This window comes from Lutra lutra, chromosome 7 (assembly GCF_902655055.1).
Source record: "Lutra lutra chromosome 7, mLutLut1.2, whole genome shotgun sequence".
Classification (NCBI taxonomy): Eukaryota; Metazoa; Chordata; class Mammalia; order Carnivora; family Mustelidae; genus Lutra; species Lutra lutra.
Window position 1 is genome coordinate 111,529,574 of NC_062284.1, and position 17,615 is coordinate 111,547,188.

The window sequence follows — 17,615 nt, forward strand, 5'->3', positions numbered from 1 at the left end:
AGGGGATGAGTCAGGGGTACGGGGACCCCAGAAGGAGCCTGGGAATATTATTTGACAATAAAAAGGAATGAAGTTCTGATCCTCGGTACAACATGGATGAACCTTAAAAGGTTTGTACTAAGTGAAAGGAGCCAGTCCCAAAGGACCACGTACTGTAGGAGTCCCCTTCTAGGACAAATCTAGGACAGGCAAATCTAGAGAAACAGAAAGCAGACTCGTGGTTGCCAGGAGCTCGGGGGAGGAGGAAACTGTGGGGTGATGACTGCTAACGGGTACCGGGATCCTTTCTGGGGTGATGAAAGTCTTCTAAACTTAGAATGTGATGAGGGCCATACCCGGTGATCATGCGAAAACTCCTGAATGGGACACGTTAATGGCCGGATGGTATGTTATGCAAAGCGCATTCTGAATAAAGATGTAAACTATAAAGTCTTGGCTGTCACAACGGGCGCTCCAGGGCAGAGGGACAGAGATGGGCCAATGACCACTGCCGGCGAGACAGTCCCGGGGAGAGCTGCTCCCTGCCGAGGGTCTCACTGCCATGAGCCCCCGCCCCCACCTCGCATGCACAATGAGCTCCTTCTGGAGCTTGGGGGAAATGGCCTCTGCATCCCAGAACGGGGCTGAAACATAGGCTTGGACCTGCCCAGCTTTGGGTGTGCGAAGTGCTTACTTTCCCTGACAGCTGTGGTCACTGCCCTGCCATCAGGTCTGAATGGCAGAGGTCTTTCTTGCCACTCTCAGGGCTCCCTTTACTCTGAAATGATCGGTCCCCTCAGGAGAAGCTAAGCTACTCCGTTTCTCCCTGGACCCAATCTGTGCTCCCACAGTCCAAGATGGTCCCCCAAGGAGGAGTCCCAGGGCAGTGGCCTGCTCTGCCAGCCTTGGGGACAAAGGGGCTGAGGGGTGGGGCTGTCCTGAGGATGTCCCCCTTACCTAGGCTTCTCCTGGGTCTCAATCTGCCGGATGACGCTTTCCATCCAGGAGAGGAGGTCTCGAGCCATGCTGAAGAAGCGGAATTTGTCTGCCGTGTCTACCAGCTGGGTGCGGCGGCCAGCACAGGCGTCAAGCAGCGCTCGCCAGGCGGCGGACACTTCTTGCTCCTTGTTCTGGATGGTCTCTGCTTTCTCCCCGGCATACGCCTTCTGCAGGCGGCCAGCCGCATCCTGGAACTGCTGGACCTGTGGTTGGGCAAAACTGAACGTCGTTCCCCAGAAAGATGTGCCCTGGGCCCCTGCAGGGCAAGGGGTCTCTCTCCTCTGGGTCTTCCTCCCCAGGTCTCTTTTGGAAGGCAAGATCTTCAGCCTTCCACTAACGCTGGGGGAGAAGTCTCCTTGTTTTGGCCTCTATGGACCCAAGCCATCCTTTGGGTTTTGATGAGGATATAAGAGTGAAAGGGACTCTGTGCCCTTTGGTCTCCCCTGAAGTACTGTAATAATAGTAACTAGGTGCCAGGCACCCTATGAAAGAGGTACTACTGTGATCCCTGTTTTTGAGATGAAGAAACTGAGGTACAGGGAGCCTGAGTGAGTGGCCTGAGGGGTGCAGACTGGATTCCCTGTTCTTAACCTCTCCATAATCTGCCTGTCCAAGGGAGCGGCTCTCCCAGGTCCCCTGTCTGAGGCCAGTCCTGCTGCAATGAGGTCTCATTCCTGAGATGTCAGTGGGCTGTGCCCCCCTCAGGGGCTGTAGCACCCCTGAAGCCTAAGGGCTGCAGGGCAGGACCCACTACCAGCTGGATGACATTCCCAGGAGCTTCTCTTCTGAGTGAACCAGGGCCCAACCCACCTCGGTGTCCTATCCCTGAGCCCCGCTGGGTGGACACAGGATTCTACAGCCAGCCCGTCTCTCCTGGGGCCTCTGCAGGGCTCCTGAGGCCTAAGCAGCGGGGGGCCCCCTGCTCTCACCCTTTCCATCACACCAAGTTCTGTGGAGCCCTATGGGCCTGCAGCAGTGTCTCAGGAACCACCCCAGTGATGGGAGGAGCAGGTCTCAGCAGTTCCTGGGGGCCCCCCCGCCCCACCAGCTCCCATGTGGAAAGACTGAACAGCCCAGTGGCTGAGGGCATGGAGTCTAGAGCCAGGAAGCCCGGATCCGAATCCTGGGGGCACTGTCCACACATTCTAGGGAGCTCATTTACACACCGTGCCTTGCTTTCCTCATCTATAAAGAGCAGATGATGTTTGTACGTAGCTCTGGAGTATGGGACAGAGTGTGATGCTAATACCAGTACCGAGTGCTAGAAAAGCACCGTGTACGTGTCTGCCAGGAATGCTGTGGCACAGCCAGACATGGAGCATTTTTAGGTGTTTGATGCCTGGGGTTTTTGTGAGGTTTCAGATTGAAGAACTACTTCTGAAGCTAAAGAATGACTGAAAGCCACAGCTCCCAGCCTTTCTGCAGCAAGCTGTTGCCTTTCGAAAGAGGTGAAATTTGCTGGTGTCCATTCCAGAGGCTGACACCCCCGAGCCCCTGGGGAAGAGGTGGATGGCAGGTCCCTGGAACCTGCAGGGGGCAGGGGGGGCAGCAGGGGACAGAAGGCACCTGCAGTTCCAGCATGTGAAGCTCCCGCTCGAAGGCCGTGTGCACCCGGTGGAAGGACTCGGCCGTGCTGGCGTCCAGCCCCACGTCCTCAGGCAGCTCTCGGTGCTTCTCGTCAATGAGGCCCAGGATCTCCGTGCCTGTGTAGAAGTAGCGGTGCAGGTCGTAGGAGGCGGCCAGCAGCTGCATGCGTGTGTCAATGAGCTCCAGTAGGTCTGCCCACATTTCATTTAGCCCGTCCTTCCACTCGGCAATCGTGGCTGCCTCGCTGTGGCCAGCGTCGATGAGCTGCTCGATGATGATGTTCACGTTGTCCACCCGCTCCTGCCCAATCGCCCCCGTCTCACGGGCAAAGTCCCGGAACTTGTCCCGGAGCAGCTGGATGTGGGGGAAACAGAAAGGTGGTTATCGAGGCCTAGGGCTGGGGTGTGTGGTGTCATCTCCCTAGCCGCAGACTTTCACAAGGTGGGAACCACAACCATCTGCGGCCACACCTTCCCAGGGAAGCATGGGCTCCGGGGCAGTGTGTCTCCAGCTCTGTGTAGCACTGTGTGTGTGTGTGTGTGTGTGTTCACGCGTGCGCGTGTGTGTGTCTGGCCTGACTGCACCTGCGTCTCTGGTGTTGAAGGAAGACGGAGAGAGCAGTCACTGTGAGTACTCACAGTAACATGGTCAAAGTCTTGCCCCATCTCAGGGGAGGAGGCCACCAGCTCCTTTTCTGAAATCCATTGCTCCAAGTCATCTGTCTCCCTCTTCAGCTGGAACAGGTGATACATGTTCTCCAGCTTCCGCCTGCGTTCTTCGGCTACCTCCTTCAGCCCTGCGTACTGCTTGTCCACTTGCCCCTGAAGTCGGATGATCTGTTCCCTGGAATTCAAAACCAGAAAGCACTCAGAGACGAAGGTAGAGAGCCTAGAGCTCTGAGCCCAGCTCGGAGGGGCACATCTACTTCTCCCCAGCCCCATGGCAGGGAAAGCTGGGGAAGGGGAACTAGGTGGGACGAGAGCAGTTTTTTCTGGGAAGTGTTGGGGGGGAAAAGAACCATCCCGTAGACCAGAATGCCTCAGGAGAGGACAGAAATGTGTCCTGTCTGGACGGGGTGCCTCCCCGCATTGTCCCTCACTCCAGGAAGCTCAGGGAGACAAAAGGGACCTCCTCCATTATCCTCCCAAGGAGGCTGATGGAGCAGCACCGGCAGCCCAGCTCCAGTGCCAGCAGGGATGGGGCTCAATCCCTGGGGCTCCTCGGGAGATGCTGGGGTGGCTGCTGAAGCCCCACAGCTGTGGAAGCCCTGCAGGCAGCTGAGGCCCAGGCCATGCCTGGGGGAGCAGCCCAATGAGTCTGGCCCAGCAGACCCACTGACTAGATGGATGTAAGTTTTCTACCTTCATGCCTATATAATGATTTTTGCTGAGACCCTGGGAGATCCTGAGGTACTTTCTGAGGACCATAAAGAGAAAAGCAAAGTTACTCTCCAGTATCTCTTAGCATAATCTAATTCTTCAAAAGATTGGAACTCTTGGTTCACCGAGAGGGTAGTTTCGCTATTGTATTTTCTGATCTTCTTGAAAACCAGGCCTTAGTTGGCCCTGTTTGGAGCTCCTCATGCAAAACCAAGGCATGAGATGCAATCAGGCCAATTAGCAGTCCAGAAAGTAGTGGTCTCCAACCCAGTTCTTCCCCAAACTGTTGCTGTTTTCCCCCTTAGACCTGAAGGGATCCCAGCTGGTGGGGTCCCCCAGGCTGATGTCCATCACCCGGTCAAGTCACTCCAGTGGCACACGCACCCCTCAGGGTGGCCCGCAGACAGGAGGCCCTGGGCCCTGGTGGCCAGCTGCTTGATGTTCCTTCCGTACTCCTCCAGCGTGTGCTGCTGCCTCAAATGCCGCTTCAGCATCACGATGGCGCTCTCTTCATCCTAGGAGGCAGTGAATCTCAGGGCACTTACTCCCAGAGGTGCCTGAGACTGGGTTGCAGAATGGGGGTGCAGCCAGGCTCAGAGGACCCTCACAAGAGAGTGGTGCACGATTCCTTCTTGCTACTCGTTCCTCAGCAACACCCCACCTTCCTCTTGATCTTCTCTGATACCTACTCTCCCAGTCCCAGCTCCGATCTGACCCTGTGAAAACTTCCTCAGAGGTGGCTCACCTCATCTCTCCCTCCCTCCTGGCAGGCCCTCCATACAGAAGCCATGGCACGAAAAAGGTGGGGAAATCTTGGGTTCGATCACATCTAAGTTGGCAAATGGGGCACCCGGCTGCTGGATGTCTGCCACAGCAGCTGACCCTTCAGATGCCCGGACTTGCGATGTGCGACTGCCCACTGCCGGCCCCGCCCCTGCTCTTCCTCCTGGCCTTGGCTCCCAGCCTGGCACCAGCGCCCCAGCCCCGGCCGACCTTGGGGATCTCGTCGGAGATGATGTAGAACTCTTGCTCGCTGATCCAGGCCTCGGCCTCGCCTGCGTCCAGGTAGTACTGCTGGGCTTCGCTGGCGTCCCGCAGGCGCTGCAGCCGCCCGGCCGCTGCCTCCTGCAGCGTGTCCCATGCACCCTGCAGGTGCCCTAGGCGCTCCTGGATGTCCTGACAGTCGATCTCGGCCGCCTCCAGCAGCTGCCGCCCTCTCTGCAGCACGTCCTCCACCCGCGGTGCGTGGCCCAGGATCTCATTCTGCAGCGTCTGCGGCCAGAGGGGAAGGGCTGGGAGGTGAGGTGGGGGGCCGGCCCGCAGGCAGCAGAGGGCCCCCTCTGGTCACTCAGGCATGCTCCGGAGCTAGTGAGGGCCCAGTGGTGGCCCGGACCGTGTAACCCGTGCACAGTGAGCAGCAGTGTGGGCCTTTGGACGTGGCTCTCCCTGCTCCCTAGGCCTCCTGTGTCTCAGCAGAGCTTGCTTCTTAGCCGATTCCTAAATGGCCTTTGAGATCCTATTTTAGCACCTCTGGCTCCATGGGAGACAACAGCTGATGGTGGCTCCTTGCTCAGAGTCCGCCCCCCATTTCTATTTCTCAGATCTTTTGCGAACTCTATATTGTTTGCTGTTTAAGCCTTTGGTCACCGAGAGGGCATTTTCCTCTCTCTCTGGTGACAGGGTGGCTTTTTTCTTTGGTGGGCCATTACCCGTGTGGGGCTCACTTTTGGGTCCTAGAGGCCCTGCCTCACTGCTGCTTGCATGTGGGCTCTCGGCTCCCACACCTCATCTCCTCCCTTTCTACAATCTCCCCGCAGCCTTGAAAACCAACGGAGGGCAGGGGCGAGAGCCCTACACACAATCCAACAGTGACTGTCAGCACTGAAAGTCCACAGAAGCAGCAAGAGCCACAAGTCACCTAACTTGCTGAAATACCTTCTGACCCTTTATACTGGGAATCTCAATCCTGACTGTTTTTCATTGTCCATGCAACTGAATTCCCACAACCCATGGTATCAGTCTGTGTGCCACTTTCTTTCCCTGAGATCCTGTGACCTCTGCAAGGGATCCTAAAATGTATCTCTCTCCCTCTCTTTTTAGGTAATTCCTTTCCAGACTCCCATGGAGTGTGCTTCCTTATGATGCATTCTTTCTACCTCATGTGTCCAAAGAGAGCTATGAAGTTATTTCCTCGGTCCTGGGCCTCGTCCTGGGCTCTAGGGACGTTGTGGAAATAAGATCAACAAAACCCCTGCCTTCATAAAGCTTACACTGTTGTAGACAGAGTGGATGGTAAGCATGGAAATAAGTGAATAAATGTGGATAATGGGTGCTATGAGAAAGATACCCCACTGAGATCGAGAATGTCTGCCGGGGCGTGCTGGTGGCTACTTGAGCTGGGGGGAGTCAGGAAGGGCCTTCCCAGGGAGATGGCATCCGAGTGAGGCATGAGCAGTGAGAAGGAGGTAACTGTACAGAGGTTTGGGGAATGAGTGTTGCAGGCAAGACAGAAGAGAAAGTGTAAAGTCCCCGGGATGGAAGCCAGCCAGGACCATTGGAGGCCAGAAAATCTGGAATACTATGGAGGCAGGTCAGAGTGGTGAGAAGTGAGCTTTAGAGGAAGGCCAGAGCCAGATCAGGCGGGACAGTGGTTCTTAACCCTGGGTGCACACTGAATAATCTAGGAAAACACACACAGTCAGGGCCCTATCCCCAGGGACCTTAATTAATTGGTCTGAGGTAGGAACGGAGCATCCATAGGTTTAGATGTCCCCCAGGTAATTCTACTGTGCAGCCAAAGTTGAGAACCATTCATGTGAGCCCTTGCAGGAATGGTTCTAGCTGTAATGGATAACCATCAGAGCAGTGGTTCTCAAAGTGGGATCCCACACCAACAGCATTGGCATCATCTAGGATCTTGATAGATGTGCAAGTTACCAGGCTCTCCTCCCAGAGTCTGATTCAGTAGACCTGAGACTGAGCCTGGTCAACTGTGTTTTAACAAGCCCTCTGGGTGAGTTTGGTACATACCGAAGTTGAGAACCACTGCAACAGAGGGAACGATAAAATGAGATTTAAGCTATAGCTGGTCTAGCCTGGAGAAGTCTTGACGAGGGCAGCCAGGATTTCCCAAGAGGCTATCTTTCCCTTCTTGGTTGGGGAAACCCACCCATATTTGTCTTGCCCTTTTCCTGAAATAGCAACCTTCATTCAGCAGAGCTGGGAGTCTTCTGGCAATCACACTGAGGCCAGATAGAGTCAAAGACTTTAGTGTCAAAAGGACAGATGTCAGCTCATTTTACAGTTGAGGAAACGGAGGCCCCAGGATACTGCCTTCTACCAGTCTCCTTCCTTTAACTACAGGTTGTGGCATTAGTGGAACCCCTATCTACTACCTTCTAGCCCAAGACCCTGCCTGTGCACACTGGAGCCTTTGTGACTAGGTCAATGTCAACTGGAAGCAAACGGTCTGAGGAACTTTTCAGACACCTCTTTGAATGTAACTCAGACCCTTGCCCAGTTGCTGGGCTCTGTGAGCAGATGTCAGCTGCTGTTATTGTGAGGAAGTGCTGGCTGGCTCCTTTCTTCCCCAAGGAGGTGCTGAGCTGACTCAAATTCTGGGACACACTGCTCTTCTCCAAGACCATTTCCCAGGCTCTCATTGCTCTTGGGCGTGGCTGCCCCCACTTCCTGACCCAGAGAGTTCAGCAGGCAGGAGGAGCCGCTCTCTTCCCAAGACCAGGGGCTGGCCTCAGAGACACCATGAGCGTGTGCAGCTGGCCTTCTTGGAAGACAAAACACGACACTTGTACTCTCGATACAGGAGGAAGTATTGCATCTGCTCACTTCCAGGAGTCTGACCAGGGCCTCTGAAATGATCCATGAGGTTTAAGAAAGAGCAGAACAGCAAATGGATGTTGCTCCAATAGGCTCAGGGGCCAAGTTTAAAGGCTTCCCATGAGTATCCTCACGTGGCAGAAAAACGGGGCCTACTTGCCCTGAGGATATCCAACAGGCCAGGCTCAGTCCTGAAAGAGGGGCAAGTCAGTCTTAGGAAAGAAACCAGGAGCTATGGGCTTCCTTTCAGGGAGGACACGGGACACATGACCCCCCAGGCCAGGGTCCTGTAGTCACTCAATGCTCTGGTGGGTCTGAATGGCTCCAAATCCCAAATCATCTGGACACCCCCCTACCAGCCCTGCCATGGACTTCCTAGAATTCTCTCTGCCATCACCAAAGCTCTCTTTTTATGGGATCTGGGGGCCCCACAGCTACCAACAAGAACAATGATCTGTTGTTGCTGGCCCTCTGAAGGTCAGGGCTGGGCATTCCGCCCTGTGCAGAGCAGGATAGGGCAGGGCTGCGGCAGGGAGGGGGCAGGTGTGGGCACTAACGAGATGAAGCAGGACTCACCTGATTCTTCTTCATTAACAGCTGCACATTTTGCAGATTCGTGCCATAGTTGGCTGACTGGGCCAGAGGCAGCCTCTCTTCCACCCAGAGCTATAGAGACCAGAAGGCGGGGCTCAGTGGATGACAACTGTGGCCACCCTCCCCCAAGCACTCACCCCAGACAGAGTCAGACAGAGCTCTCTCCTACTGTGTCTGCCTGGTTCTCTTCCCACACCCCGTCAGGGTTTTGTCCCCATTTTACAGATGGGGACACTTAGATATTTTGAATGGAGGTTCCAAATAATTTGCTTCTGGTCATCCAGGTGGAAGGTAACACAGCTGGATCTTGAACCCAAGTCTGTCTCAAAGTCCATGACTGAGTTACTGTTCCAAAAGCACTGGCTTTATTTTCATTTTTTTTTTAAAGATTTTATTTATTTATTTGTCATAGAGAGAGAAGCGAGAGTGAGCACAGGCAGAGTGGCAGGCAGAGGGAGAAGCAGGCTCCCTGCCAAGCAAGGAGCCCGATGTGGGACTCGATCCCAGGACGCTGGGATCATGACCTGAGCCGAAGGCAGCTGCTTAACCAACTGAGCCACCCAGGCGTCCCTATTTTCATATTTAATATAATTATCACAACGGCTCTGAGATCAGGAGGGAAGAGGACTGGACATGTGCTAAGAACCGCCCTGGGCGGCAGCCAGTTATCCTGACGGCAGCTGCCTGCTCGGCCCCTGGGGGTGAGGTCTGCAGCCAACTCACTGTCTCATCTTCTAAGTCCCTGGTGATCTGCAGTTTGGCTCGGGATGATTCCAGCTGCTTCTTCCTCCTCTCCAGGGGCTCTAGGAGGTCCAGGAACCGCCTCTCGATGCTCATGTCTGTGTCTCCTGCCTCCTCTCCCAGCGAGGGCACCTGGGCAAGCAGCTCCCCCAGCTCCTCCTTCCGCACGTTCACTTGGTCCTCCACACGCTGGGACACAAGAGGACAGTGTCGGTAACAGCCTTGGCCCCTGGGTAGCCCTGCGTCTGCTTCATCATCCATATCCTATCCATCCTTAAAGGTCCGGCCTCCCCCAGGAAGTCTCTCTGGATGCTCCCACTCAGCCTTCCCACAGGTGCCTGTCCTATACTTCCTGTGCAATTTTTTTTTTTTTAACCCAGGATCCCTGTCTTACCCACTGCAAAGGGATAGGAGATGGGTTATCAATCAGGAGACAGTTTTGCTCAAGCCCCGCTAAGAGGAACAGAAGGAGTCCTCACTTTCAGGTTTCAGATTCCCTCCCCAAGATCTCCTATTCCGACATCCCCAGTCTACAACCCACTCACGTGCCTTCAGCTTCGCCAACATCCGGTTGACACTGGTCAGGTCCTTGCCGGGGTCATCAGACCGCAGCTGGTCCTCCATAGCACTGATCCACTTGTTGAGGTCGGCGTGGGTCTGTGAGCGCAGGTAGGAGCTCCTGGCAGCTGAGAGATGCTGGGCCCTCTCCTGTGTGGTGGCCTGAAGCTCATCCCAGAGCCGGTGCAAGTCTTCCAGCCTCTGGGCCACCCGCGCTGTATACTGGGTCTTCTCCTCCATCAGCTGCTTTCCTTCCTGCATGGGGAAGCAGGAGGGCTCACCCTCTGAGGCCCAGCAGCCTTGGAGTGGCCCTCTAAGGGTTGTAGTTGCCAGGGGTTAACTGAGGGGGAGGTCAGGGAGGCAAAGAATGTGCCTAGAATGCAGCTGAGGCTCCGCTGACTCTGCACCCCCAGAGGTATTTGCAGGAGAAGATGTGACAGGGAGGGGTATGTCTGGGGCTAGGGACTCCGGAAGACTGTAGTATGGGGAGTTGTTGCTGACCAGGATCAGCTGATGCTAAATTATTTTTTAATTAAAAGAAAAAAAAAAAAGAAACAAGATCCACTCAGGTCCAGCCAGCATGGAAAGGACTCTATGCTCTCAACGGTCTTCCCAGCAGCTGTGCACTAGTCTTCGGTGGTATCTTTTAGTTACTGGGTTTGTCTTACCAGGTTTTCACCTGCATAAATGTACCCTTTCGGGTGGGTACAGTGTAATGCGATTTGGGCCTAGGAACGCATGTTGCTAGTAACAGCCAATATTTACTGAGTACCTCATAAGCGCCGAGTACTATGCACGCTAAGCGCTTTAGTGTTCACAATTCCCTTGCTCAGGTACTGCGCTTACCCTCATTTTCCAGATGGATAGACTGAGGCTCAGGGAGGTTGAGTATCTGGACAGTCTGGCTCAGAGTCTGCACCTTCGACCACTATGGCTGCTGCCCTGTGTGGACCCTACACCTGCTTCTTCCTGGACAGCCACAGCAGTGGGGAGCAAAGGCGAGGGACACCCGCATGGAATGCCAGCTACATTTAATGTGGGCCCTGGAGCGGGCTTATTATAAGGGGGTCATCCTCTTAGTGTCCCCCATCTATGAGGGGTGTGAATGACCACTCCCTGGTGGTCTTGCCCGTCCAAACGATGAGGTTCCACGGTCCCCTGGACCACTCTGCTCATCTCCCACATCCCCCTGCCCTTGGGCAGGACAGTGCTGGGGCTCTGGTGAGGATAATGGAAGCACACGGAGAGAGCTGGTATCCTGGCACCAGAGGCTGAGGCACGCACCCAGGTCTCCTCAGTGTCTGGTCTGTCCCCAGACTCAGGTGCCACAAAGGACACACCGATTCTGACCAGGCCTAACAGGACTGGACGTGGCAGGAGCTCTGAAGGTTGGACTACTCTTTAGAGAAGTGTTTCACTTCCAGGTTCCATACTGTCCAGTAAGCTTCAGACGGTGTCCATGCGCTGCGTGAAGCCCCACTCAGGCACGCACATCTGGGAAGAGAGCCCCCAGCACGCCCCACTCATTTCACTTACCGCATCGATGCTATCCAGCCACCCCTGGTGGGAAGCCAGGTCTGCCATAAAGGCCTGGTGCTTTGCCCACTTGTTTTGCAGGTTTCTCGCATCATCATAGGAGACATCCTGAGATGTTAGCAGCTTGTCATTGATCCAGAGAGTGAGCTGTGGACAGAAGGAGGGAGTCCAACAGTCTTTGAGTGGACCTCTTTGGCCAGGGGCTCAGGGCAGGACCTGCTGTTCACCTCTGACTGCAGAAGGCAGCCCAGGAGAGGAAGTATGAATACAGCAGAGTACTACTCTCTAAAACGCTTGGTCCCTGACTCTGAGCACAAGCAACTTAACCTGTGTTGTCTCAGGGCTAAAATAGTGGTACCTGAGCGTCTTCCCCAGTTGAGTGTACGTAGGTGACACCAGGGATAGTTATGCTTCTTGCCATTTTTTCAGGACCTAGGACAGGGCCTGGCCCACTGAGGGAACTCAGTGAATGCTTACTGAATGGATAGATAAGTCCACCCTTTGGCAGTAGGGTGAGAAATCACTAATAAACACAGAGAAAATGTTATCTGAGGAAGAAGCCAAGGGCAGATCTTGTAATTAACAATGAGGAAGAACTCTGATGAGCATCCGATGTTTCCAAGATGTCCTGGCAGCAGACCAAGCCTGGCTGGTGCCAAGGGCAGAGGCAGATGAAAACAAAGTTGTTTGGGCTGAGAGGAGAGGGGTATGAGGATGGGAGAGAGAAAGAAGTCAGAGAAAGCACCATTCCAAACAGAAGTACCACTCGTGGAGGGACTCCATGTGTACTCCAGGAGTGCGGGTTAAAAACATTCCTTGCACAGCTCACCCCAGGCTGAGCAAGGACCTTCTGAGTCAGCTCTCAACAAGGAGACTTGTTGAAAACACTACTGTCTCTCTCATCCCTTGAGGTTTTGATTCATCTGGGCCTGAGCGGGGCCCAGGACTTTGCATTTAACAAGTGCCAGGAGTGGCTCCATAATTTGCAGGGCCCAGTGCAAAGTGGGAATGCTCAAAATTATTAAGAATTTCAAGATGGCAGGGGCACCTGGGTGGCTCAGTCACTAAGCATCTGCCTTTAGCTCAGGTTATGATTCCGGGGTCCTGGGATCAAGTGCTGCATCAGGCTTCCTGCTCAGAGGGCAGTCTGCTTCTCTCCCTTGCCCTTTGCCTGCTGCTCCCCTGTTCTTGCCATCTATCAAATAAATAGATAAAATCTAAAAAAAAAAAAAAGAATTTTAAGATGGCAACCACAGAGCATTAAAGCAAGCATGAGGCCCTTCTGAGCACAGGCCCTAGATGAATGCACAGGTGGCATGTCCTTGAAGCCGGCCTTGACCAGGGTCCCAGGGGACTTCCATAGAGATAGCCCTCAGGCCACTCTTTGAGAAACCCTGCCCTGGACTAGGCAAATTAAAATTTGTAGATTTGGGGAAAAAATTATAGAACCCAAGATTCTAGAGGATGACCTCAGAGCTCCCTTTATGAAATTCTAGACTCTCAATTTCTTTCTTTTTTTCTTTCAAGTTCATTTTTTTTTTTTTAGTAATCTGTACACCCCAATATGGGGCTCAAACCCATGACCTTAAGATCAACTGATCCTGCTCTTCGGACTGAGCCATCAGGGTGTCTCCCCAGCCCCCATGACTGTTCTACCTCTAGGACACTTTGGTCCTAGCAGGGAATCTCCTGCAAGGTGGCCCGCCTTGCTGGAGCCTCACCTCCTGGCAGTTCTGGAGGAAGTGCTGGAGCTCCAAGTTGTCCTTCAGAATGACGGAAGCCTCCTCAGCCTTCTCCTTGTTTTTCCTGTGCCTGGAAGGGAAGCCAGAAGCTGTTGTCACCACAGTGCTGAGCCCGGGGACCTTGCACAACATCACCTGCCCTACCTGGCTCTGGCCCCGTGACCTTGGGGGCGGAAAGTACCTGTCTTCGATCAGCTGCACCTTCTCCAGGATCTTGTCTGAGTAGAGGTTTTCTTCAGCTACCAGCTTGTTTCCAGAGTCCACAGGACTCAAGACCTTATCCTGGTTGTTCCCCATAGATACCAAGAAGTCCTCAAACTTCCGGATTCCAACCTCTGCAGCTTCAAGGGAGTCTGGGGGCTCCAAGTGAGCCAGAGTATATTCCTGTTGAAGCAAGTTTCCAGACAAGGCATGGACACATGCTGGGAAGACAGTGAGGGCACGTGCCAGGCAGAAGCACCCTGTGCAGCCGTCTAGGCTTCAGCATGAACAGTGCTCCCTAGAGTTGTGCAAGGAAGAGGCAGCACCCTAGGCCTTGCCCCCACCCCCACATGGAAGGGTAATGGCTCAGGGGAAAATTCACCTCTCCAGCCTCTAGCTGACCCAAGAACAGGGCACAGTTTAGGAAACAGGGCTGGAAAAGGCATGTGATAAGGAACAAAGAGGATTTCCCCCCAGTTCATGGCTAGAGAGGGTCCTCGGAATCTAGAATTTGAGGAGAAAAGGGAACCTTCTTGCACCGTTGGTGGGAATGCAAACTGGTGCAGCCACTTTGGAAAACAGTATGGAGGTTCCTCAAAAGTTAAAAATAGAGCTGCCCTACGACCCAGAAATTGCACTCCTGGGAATTTACCCAAAGGATACAAAAATACAGATCTAAAGGGGTCCATGCACCCAATGTATGTTTATAGCAGCAACGTCTACAACAGCCAAACTATGGAAAGAGCCCAGATGTCCACTGACTGAGGAATGGATCAAGAAGATGTGGTGTGTGTGTGTGGGTGTGTGTTAATGGAATATTACTCAGCTATGAGGAACAATGATTTCTAGCCATTTATAACAACGTGGATGGATCTAGAGGGTATTATGCTAAGCAAAATCAGTCAGAGAAAGACAAATATCATATGATCTCACTCATATGTGGAATTTAAGAAAGAGATGAACATATGGGAAGGGGGAAAAGAAAAAAAGAGAGAGGGAAACAAGCCATAAGAGATTCTTACTGTTAAGAACAAGCTGAGGGTTGAGAGAAGGAGGGGGAAGGGGGATGGGCTCGCTGGGTGATGGGGTTAAAGAGAGCACTTGTGTTGAGCACTGGGTGTCGTATGTAAGTGACGAATCACTGAATTCTACTCCTGAAAAAAATATTGCAACTGTATGTTAACTAACTAAAATTTAAATGTAAAAAAGGTAGGATTTGGTCTCTGAGGACATTCATAGACTCACCAGGGCTCTTGCCCTGAGAGATACCATCCTCCCCCCACCAGCCCCGAATACCTCTCCCTACCTGATTGCTGAGGATGGCTTCAGCTTGCTTGGCATCTCTCTGGAACTCCTGGAAGCCAAGGCACTGGGCGAGGGAGAGATTGCGGCTCTCCCACATGCGGCACAGGGCATCCCAGCCAGCATCCAGGCCCTCCAGCCTCTGGCGCAGGAGCAGGTACTCTGGGTCTGTCTGATCACGGATCACATTCTCCCCAGACTCCTTGACCTTCTGGAAGCTCTCTTGGTGCCTGTCAATGTCGTCTTTGATGGCCACGTGCTGCTGTAGGAGCTGCTCGGCCTCTGGGAAAGACTCAGGCATGTCCTCGGAGGCCACAGATTTCTGGGCCATGGACAGCCAGGCCTGGAAGTCATCCAGATTCTGCAGGAAGGTCTGGAGCTTGCTGGCTTCCCCCAGCGAGGCTTCCTGCTCTTTTAGGGCTTCCTGTAGTTGCTGCCACAGCGTCTCCACACATGCCTGCCACTGGCCGATGTCCTCTCCTTGCTCGGGGTGTGAGGCCATCAGCTGCTGCGACTCCTGCTCCAGGGCACCCACACGATCCCGGATGGCGGCCACGTCACGCTCCAGCCCTGACAGCTTCCGTTGGATGGCAATGATGCCTGCCAGGTCCTTCATGGACCGCACCACCTGCATCTTGTCCTCGATCCACTTGCTGGTCTCCTCACAATCCACGCAGTAGTTTCGCACCCGGAGGGCTGAGTTCACTGCCTTCCGCCGGTCTGACACTATGGTCTGGAATGCCTGCCACCTGCAAAGGGGGACACAGAGACACCCTCTTTCTTTTGCCTTTTCTTTTTTTTTTTTTTTTTAATTAACATATAATGTACTATTTGCTTCAGGGGTACAAGCCTGTGAATCATCAGTCTTACACAATTCACAGCACTCACCATAGCACATATCCTCCCCAGTGTCCATCCCCCAGCCACCCCAGCAACTCCCTCCCTCCCCTCCCCCCAGCAACTCTTAGTTTGTTTCCTGAGATTAAGAGTCTATTATGGCTTGTCTCCCTCTCTGGTTTTGTCTTGTTTCATTTTTCCCTCCCTTTACCTTAGATCCTCTGTCTTGTTACTCAAATTTCTCATATCAGTGAGATCATATGATAATGAGACACCCTCTTTAACATTTCCCACAGGGCCTCCTTACCCAGATTCCCACCGGAGTCTCTCCCCATAGATCTTGTACCCTGAAAAAATCATCTACCCAACACACTGTGATGAGTAAAACTCATTTATCCAATTTTCCCCAAGACAATATAAACTGTCAATCAGATCTTCCCATCAGCGGGGGGCAAGCAGTGATGTGATTCCAACCATAAGTAAAGGAATGAAAAGGACTCTTAGCTTGGCTCTGTAGGTAGTTGAATTTTGGGCAAACATAGAACTTCCCCAAATTTTTTAAAATACTGAAAATAGAAAGCTTACATTTATCAACTTAAGGACAATTTCAGGGCATAGGACCCCATAGGAACCCATAGGTTCCCGCTAGAGGAACCATACAAATGCCCGAGACCGCGTTCAAAGTACCCAAGGCCTAAAAAAGTCATTTTGGCTCTAAAAGAAAATAGGCCTTATGAGGGAGGAGGGGGAAGAGGGAAGGGAGAAGCTGGGGTTATAACTGAAACGGATAGCATAACCTTAACCTTCAGACGCAGGGTTGGCACGGAAATGGGAACTATGCAAAGGTCTGGCACATTCCCTGGGGTCTGGGGTTGGCCAGAGCTCCCGATCACCCTCTTCTAAAGAGCTGTGCATTGCCCTGGCCCAAGACCACCAGGGACCCTTTCCTTGGACTCTCTCTGAGTGACATGTAATATGTACGTAACATGTAAGTACATGGGAGTGTGCTGACTGCTTATTTGCTGAGCCCATCTTTCCTGAACACCCACAAGGTGTAAGCGTTATGTTAGCTGTTGGGAGGATATAGTCCTGGCCAGACTTTGCCTCCCAGAGTGTGTGATTTAGAGAAAAATTAACACAAGCTCACAAAATAACTGTAGTATAGAATGTTGTGTATAAAGCACACACCAGGCAGAGAGGGTTAAGAGAGCTGTGAGGGTGACAAGGGGGATGGGGGCAGGTCTCGTGGCAGCCATCTGAGCGGGATCTCAGTGAGCACCTCTCTAGCACTGCCACCGTAGTGACCTACTTAAGGATGGGGCCCTGCCTATCTCACCCTTCTCTGTACCCCCAGCACCGGGGGGGAAGGAAGCTGAGGGACTAGGCAAATGGCTTGGGGAGAGTGTACTGTGGGTCCTCCCAAGGTGTGGCAACAGCTGCTAGACAGATCTGCGAAGAGAAGTAGGAGACAGGCAGGGGAGACCTGGGAATACCAGGAGAGAGAAGAGCAAGAGCCCATAGATTTCACAGCTTCCGTCCTAGATAGAGAAGTCCTTTGGTTCTGGAGAATTCTGTGCCTCCGTGCAAGAAGCCTCATGGTGATTTTCTAGGTTTTTCCTGGTGTGGACTCACTGCAGCCACCAGCAGAGACCACAGAGAGCATGGGCTGGGAGTTATGTATGGTTCTCCCTGCTGCGCTGTGTCCCCGACAAAACAAGTTGACAGAACCACTCCAGTCAGCCCTGGCCAGGCCAACTCAGAACCTCAGGTTTGGTCCTGGGCCCAAGATTATTAAAAAAAAAATATTGGTCAACTGGAGTGCACACGGCAGAAGGCGATCACTTCTTCAGTCAGTGTATGAATGACTCCTATGTGCCAAGCTTGGCCGAAGATATTTCAGTTTTGTCCCTGTTCACTCATTCACTAAGCATTTATCAGGCAACTGTCCTGTGCCTTATGCCAGGCACTGGTCTAGGCTCTAGGGAGGTAGCAACGAACAAAGCAAAGTGCTTGTTCTTATTTGAGTGGGAAGGGACAAATAAATAAGTCCATGATTCATCCAAGTGGTGACAAACACCATGAAAAAATAAAGAGAGGTAACGAGATAGAGGCACAGGGGCTGAGGGGGAAGGAGGTAGTGGTGTTTTCAATTGGGTCAGTGAAGTCCGCTTCAATAAGCTGACATGGGAGCTGAGATCTGAATAATGTAAGGGAGTAAGTCATGTGGCTATCCGGGAAAAGAATATACCAAACAGAGGAAAGCTCAATTATGTACTTGGTGCTCAAAGCACTGTGGGCAGTAAAGATACTGCTTTTACTTGCT

The 17,615-nt window shown here is 53.0% G+C and overlaps 1 protein-coding gene across 3 annotated transcripts in view; it reads right to left on the reverse strand.

Annotated features, from left to right (window-relative positions):
- The window catches only part of SPTB (spectrin beta, erythrocytic), a 124,659-nt gene that overhangs the window by 18,340 nt on the left and 88,704 nt on the right, over positions 1-17,615 (reverse strand). For all 3 annotated transcript variants that reach the window (XR_007128504.1, XM_047735673.1, XM_047735672.1), the window contains 12 exons: positions 14,460-15,204; positions 13,134-13,336; positions 12,932-13,022; positions 11,211-11,357; positions 9,666-9,929; positions 9,099-9,305; positions 8,358-8,447; positions 4,938-5,216; positions 4,329-4,459; positions 3,204-3,408; positions 2,545-2,919; positions 937-1,181 (listed from right to left, as the gene is read on the reverse strand). Coding sequence is in view for 2 of the 3 variants with exons in the window: in XM_047735673.1 (XP_047591629.1) it covers positions 937-1,181; positions 2,545-2,919; positions 3,204-3,408; positions 4,329-4,459; positions 4,938-5,216; positions 8,358-8,447; positions 9,099-9,305; positions 9,666-9,929; positions 11,211-11,357; positions 12,932-13,022; positions 13,134-13,336; positions 14,460-15,204 (2,982 nt within the window). In the remaining variant the exon portion in view is untranslated. The remainder of the gene's footprint in view (positions 1-936; positions 1,182-2,544; positions 2,920-3,203; positions 3,409-4,328; positions 4,460-4,937; positions 5,217-8,357; positions 8,448-9,098; positions 9,306-9,665; positions 9,930-11,210; positions 11,358-12,931; positions 13,023-13,133; positions 13,337-14,459; positions 15,205-17,615) is intronic.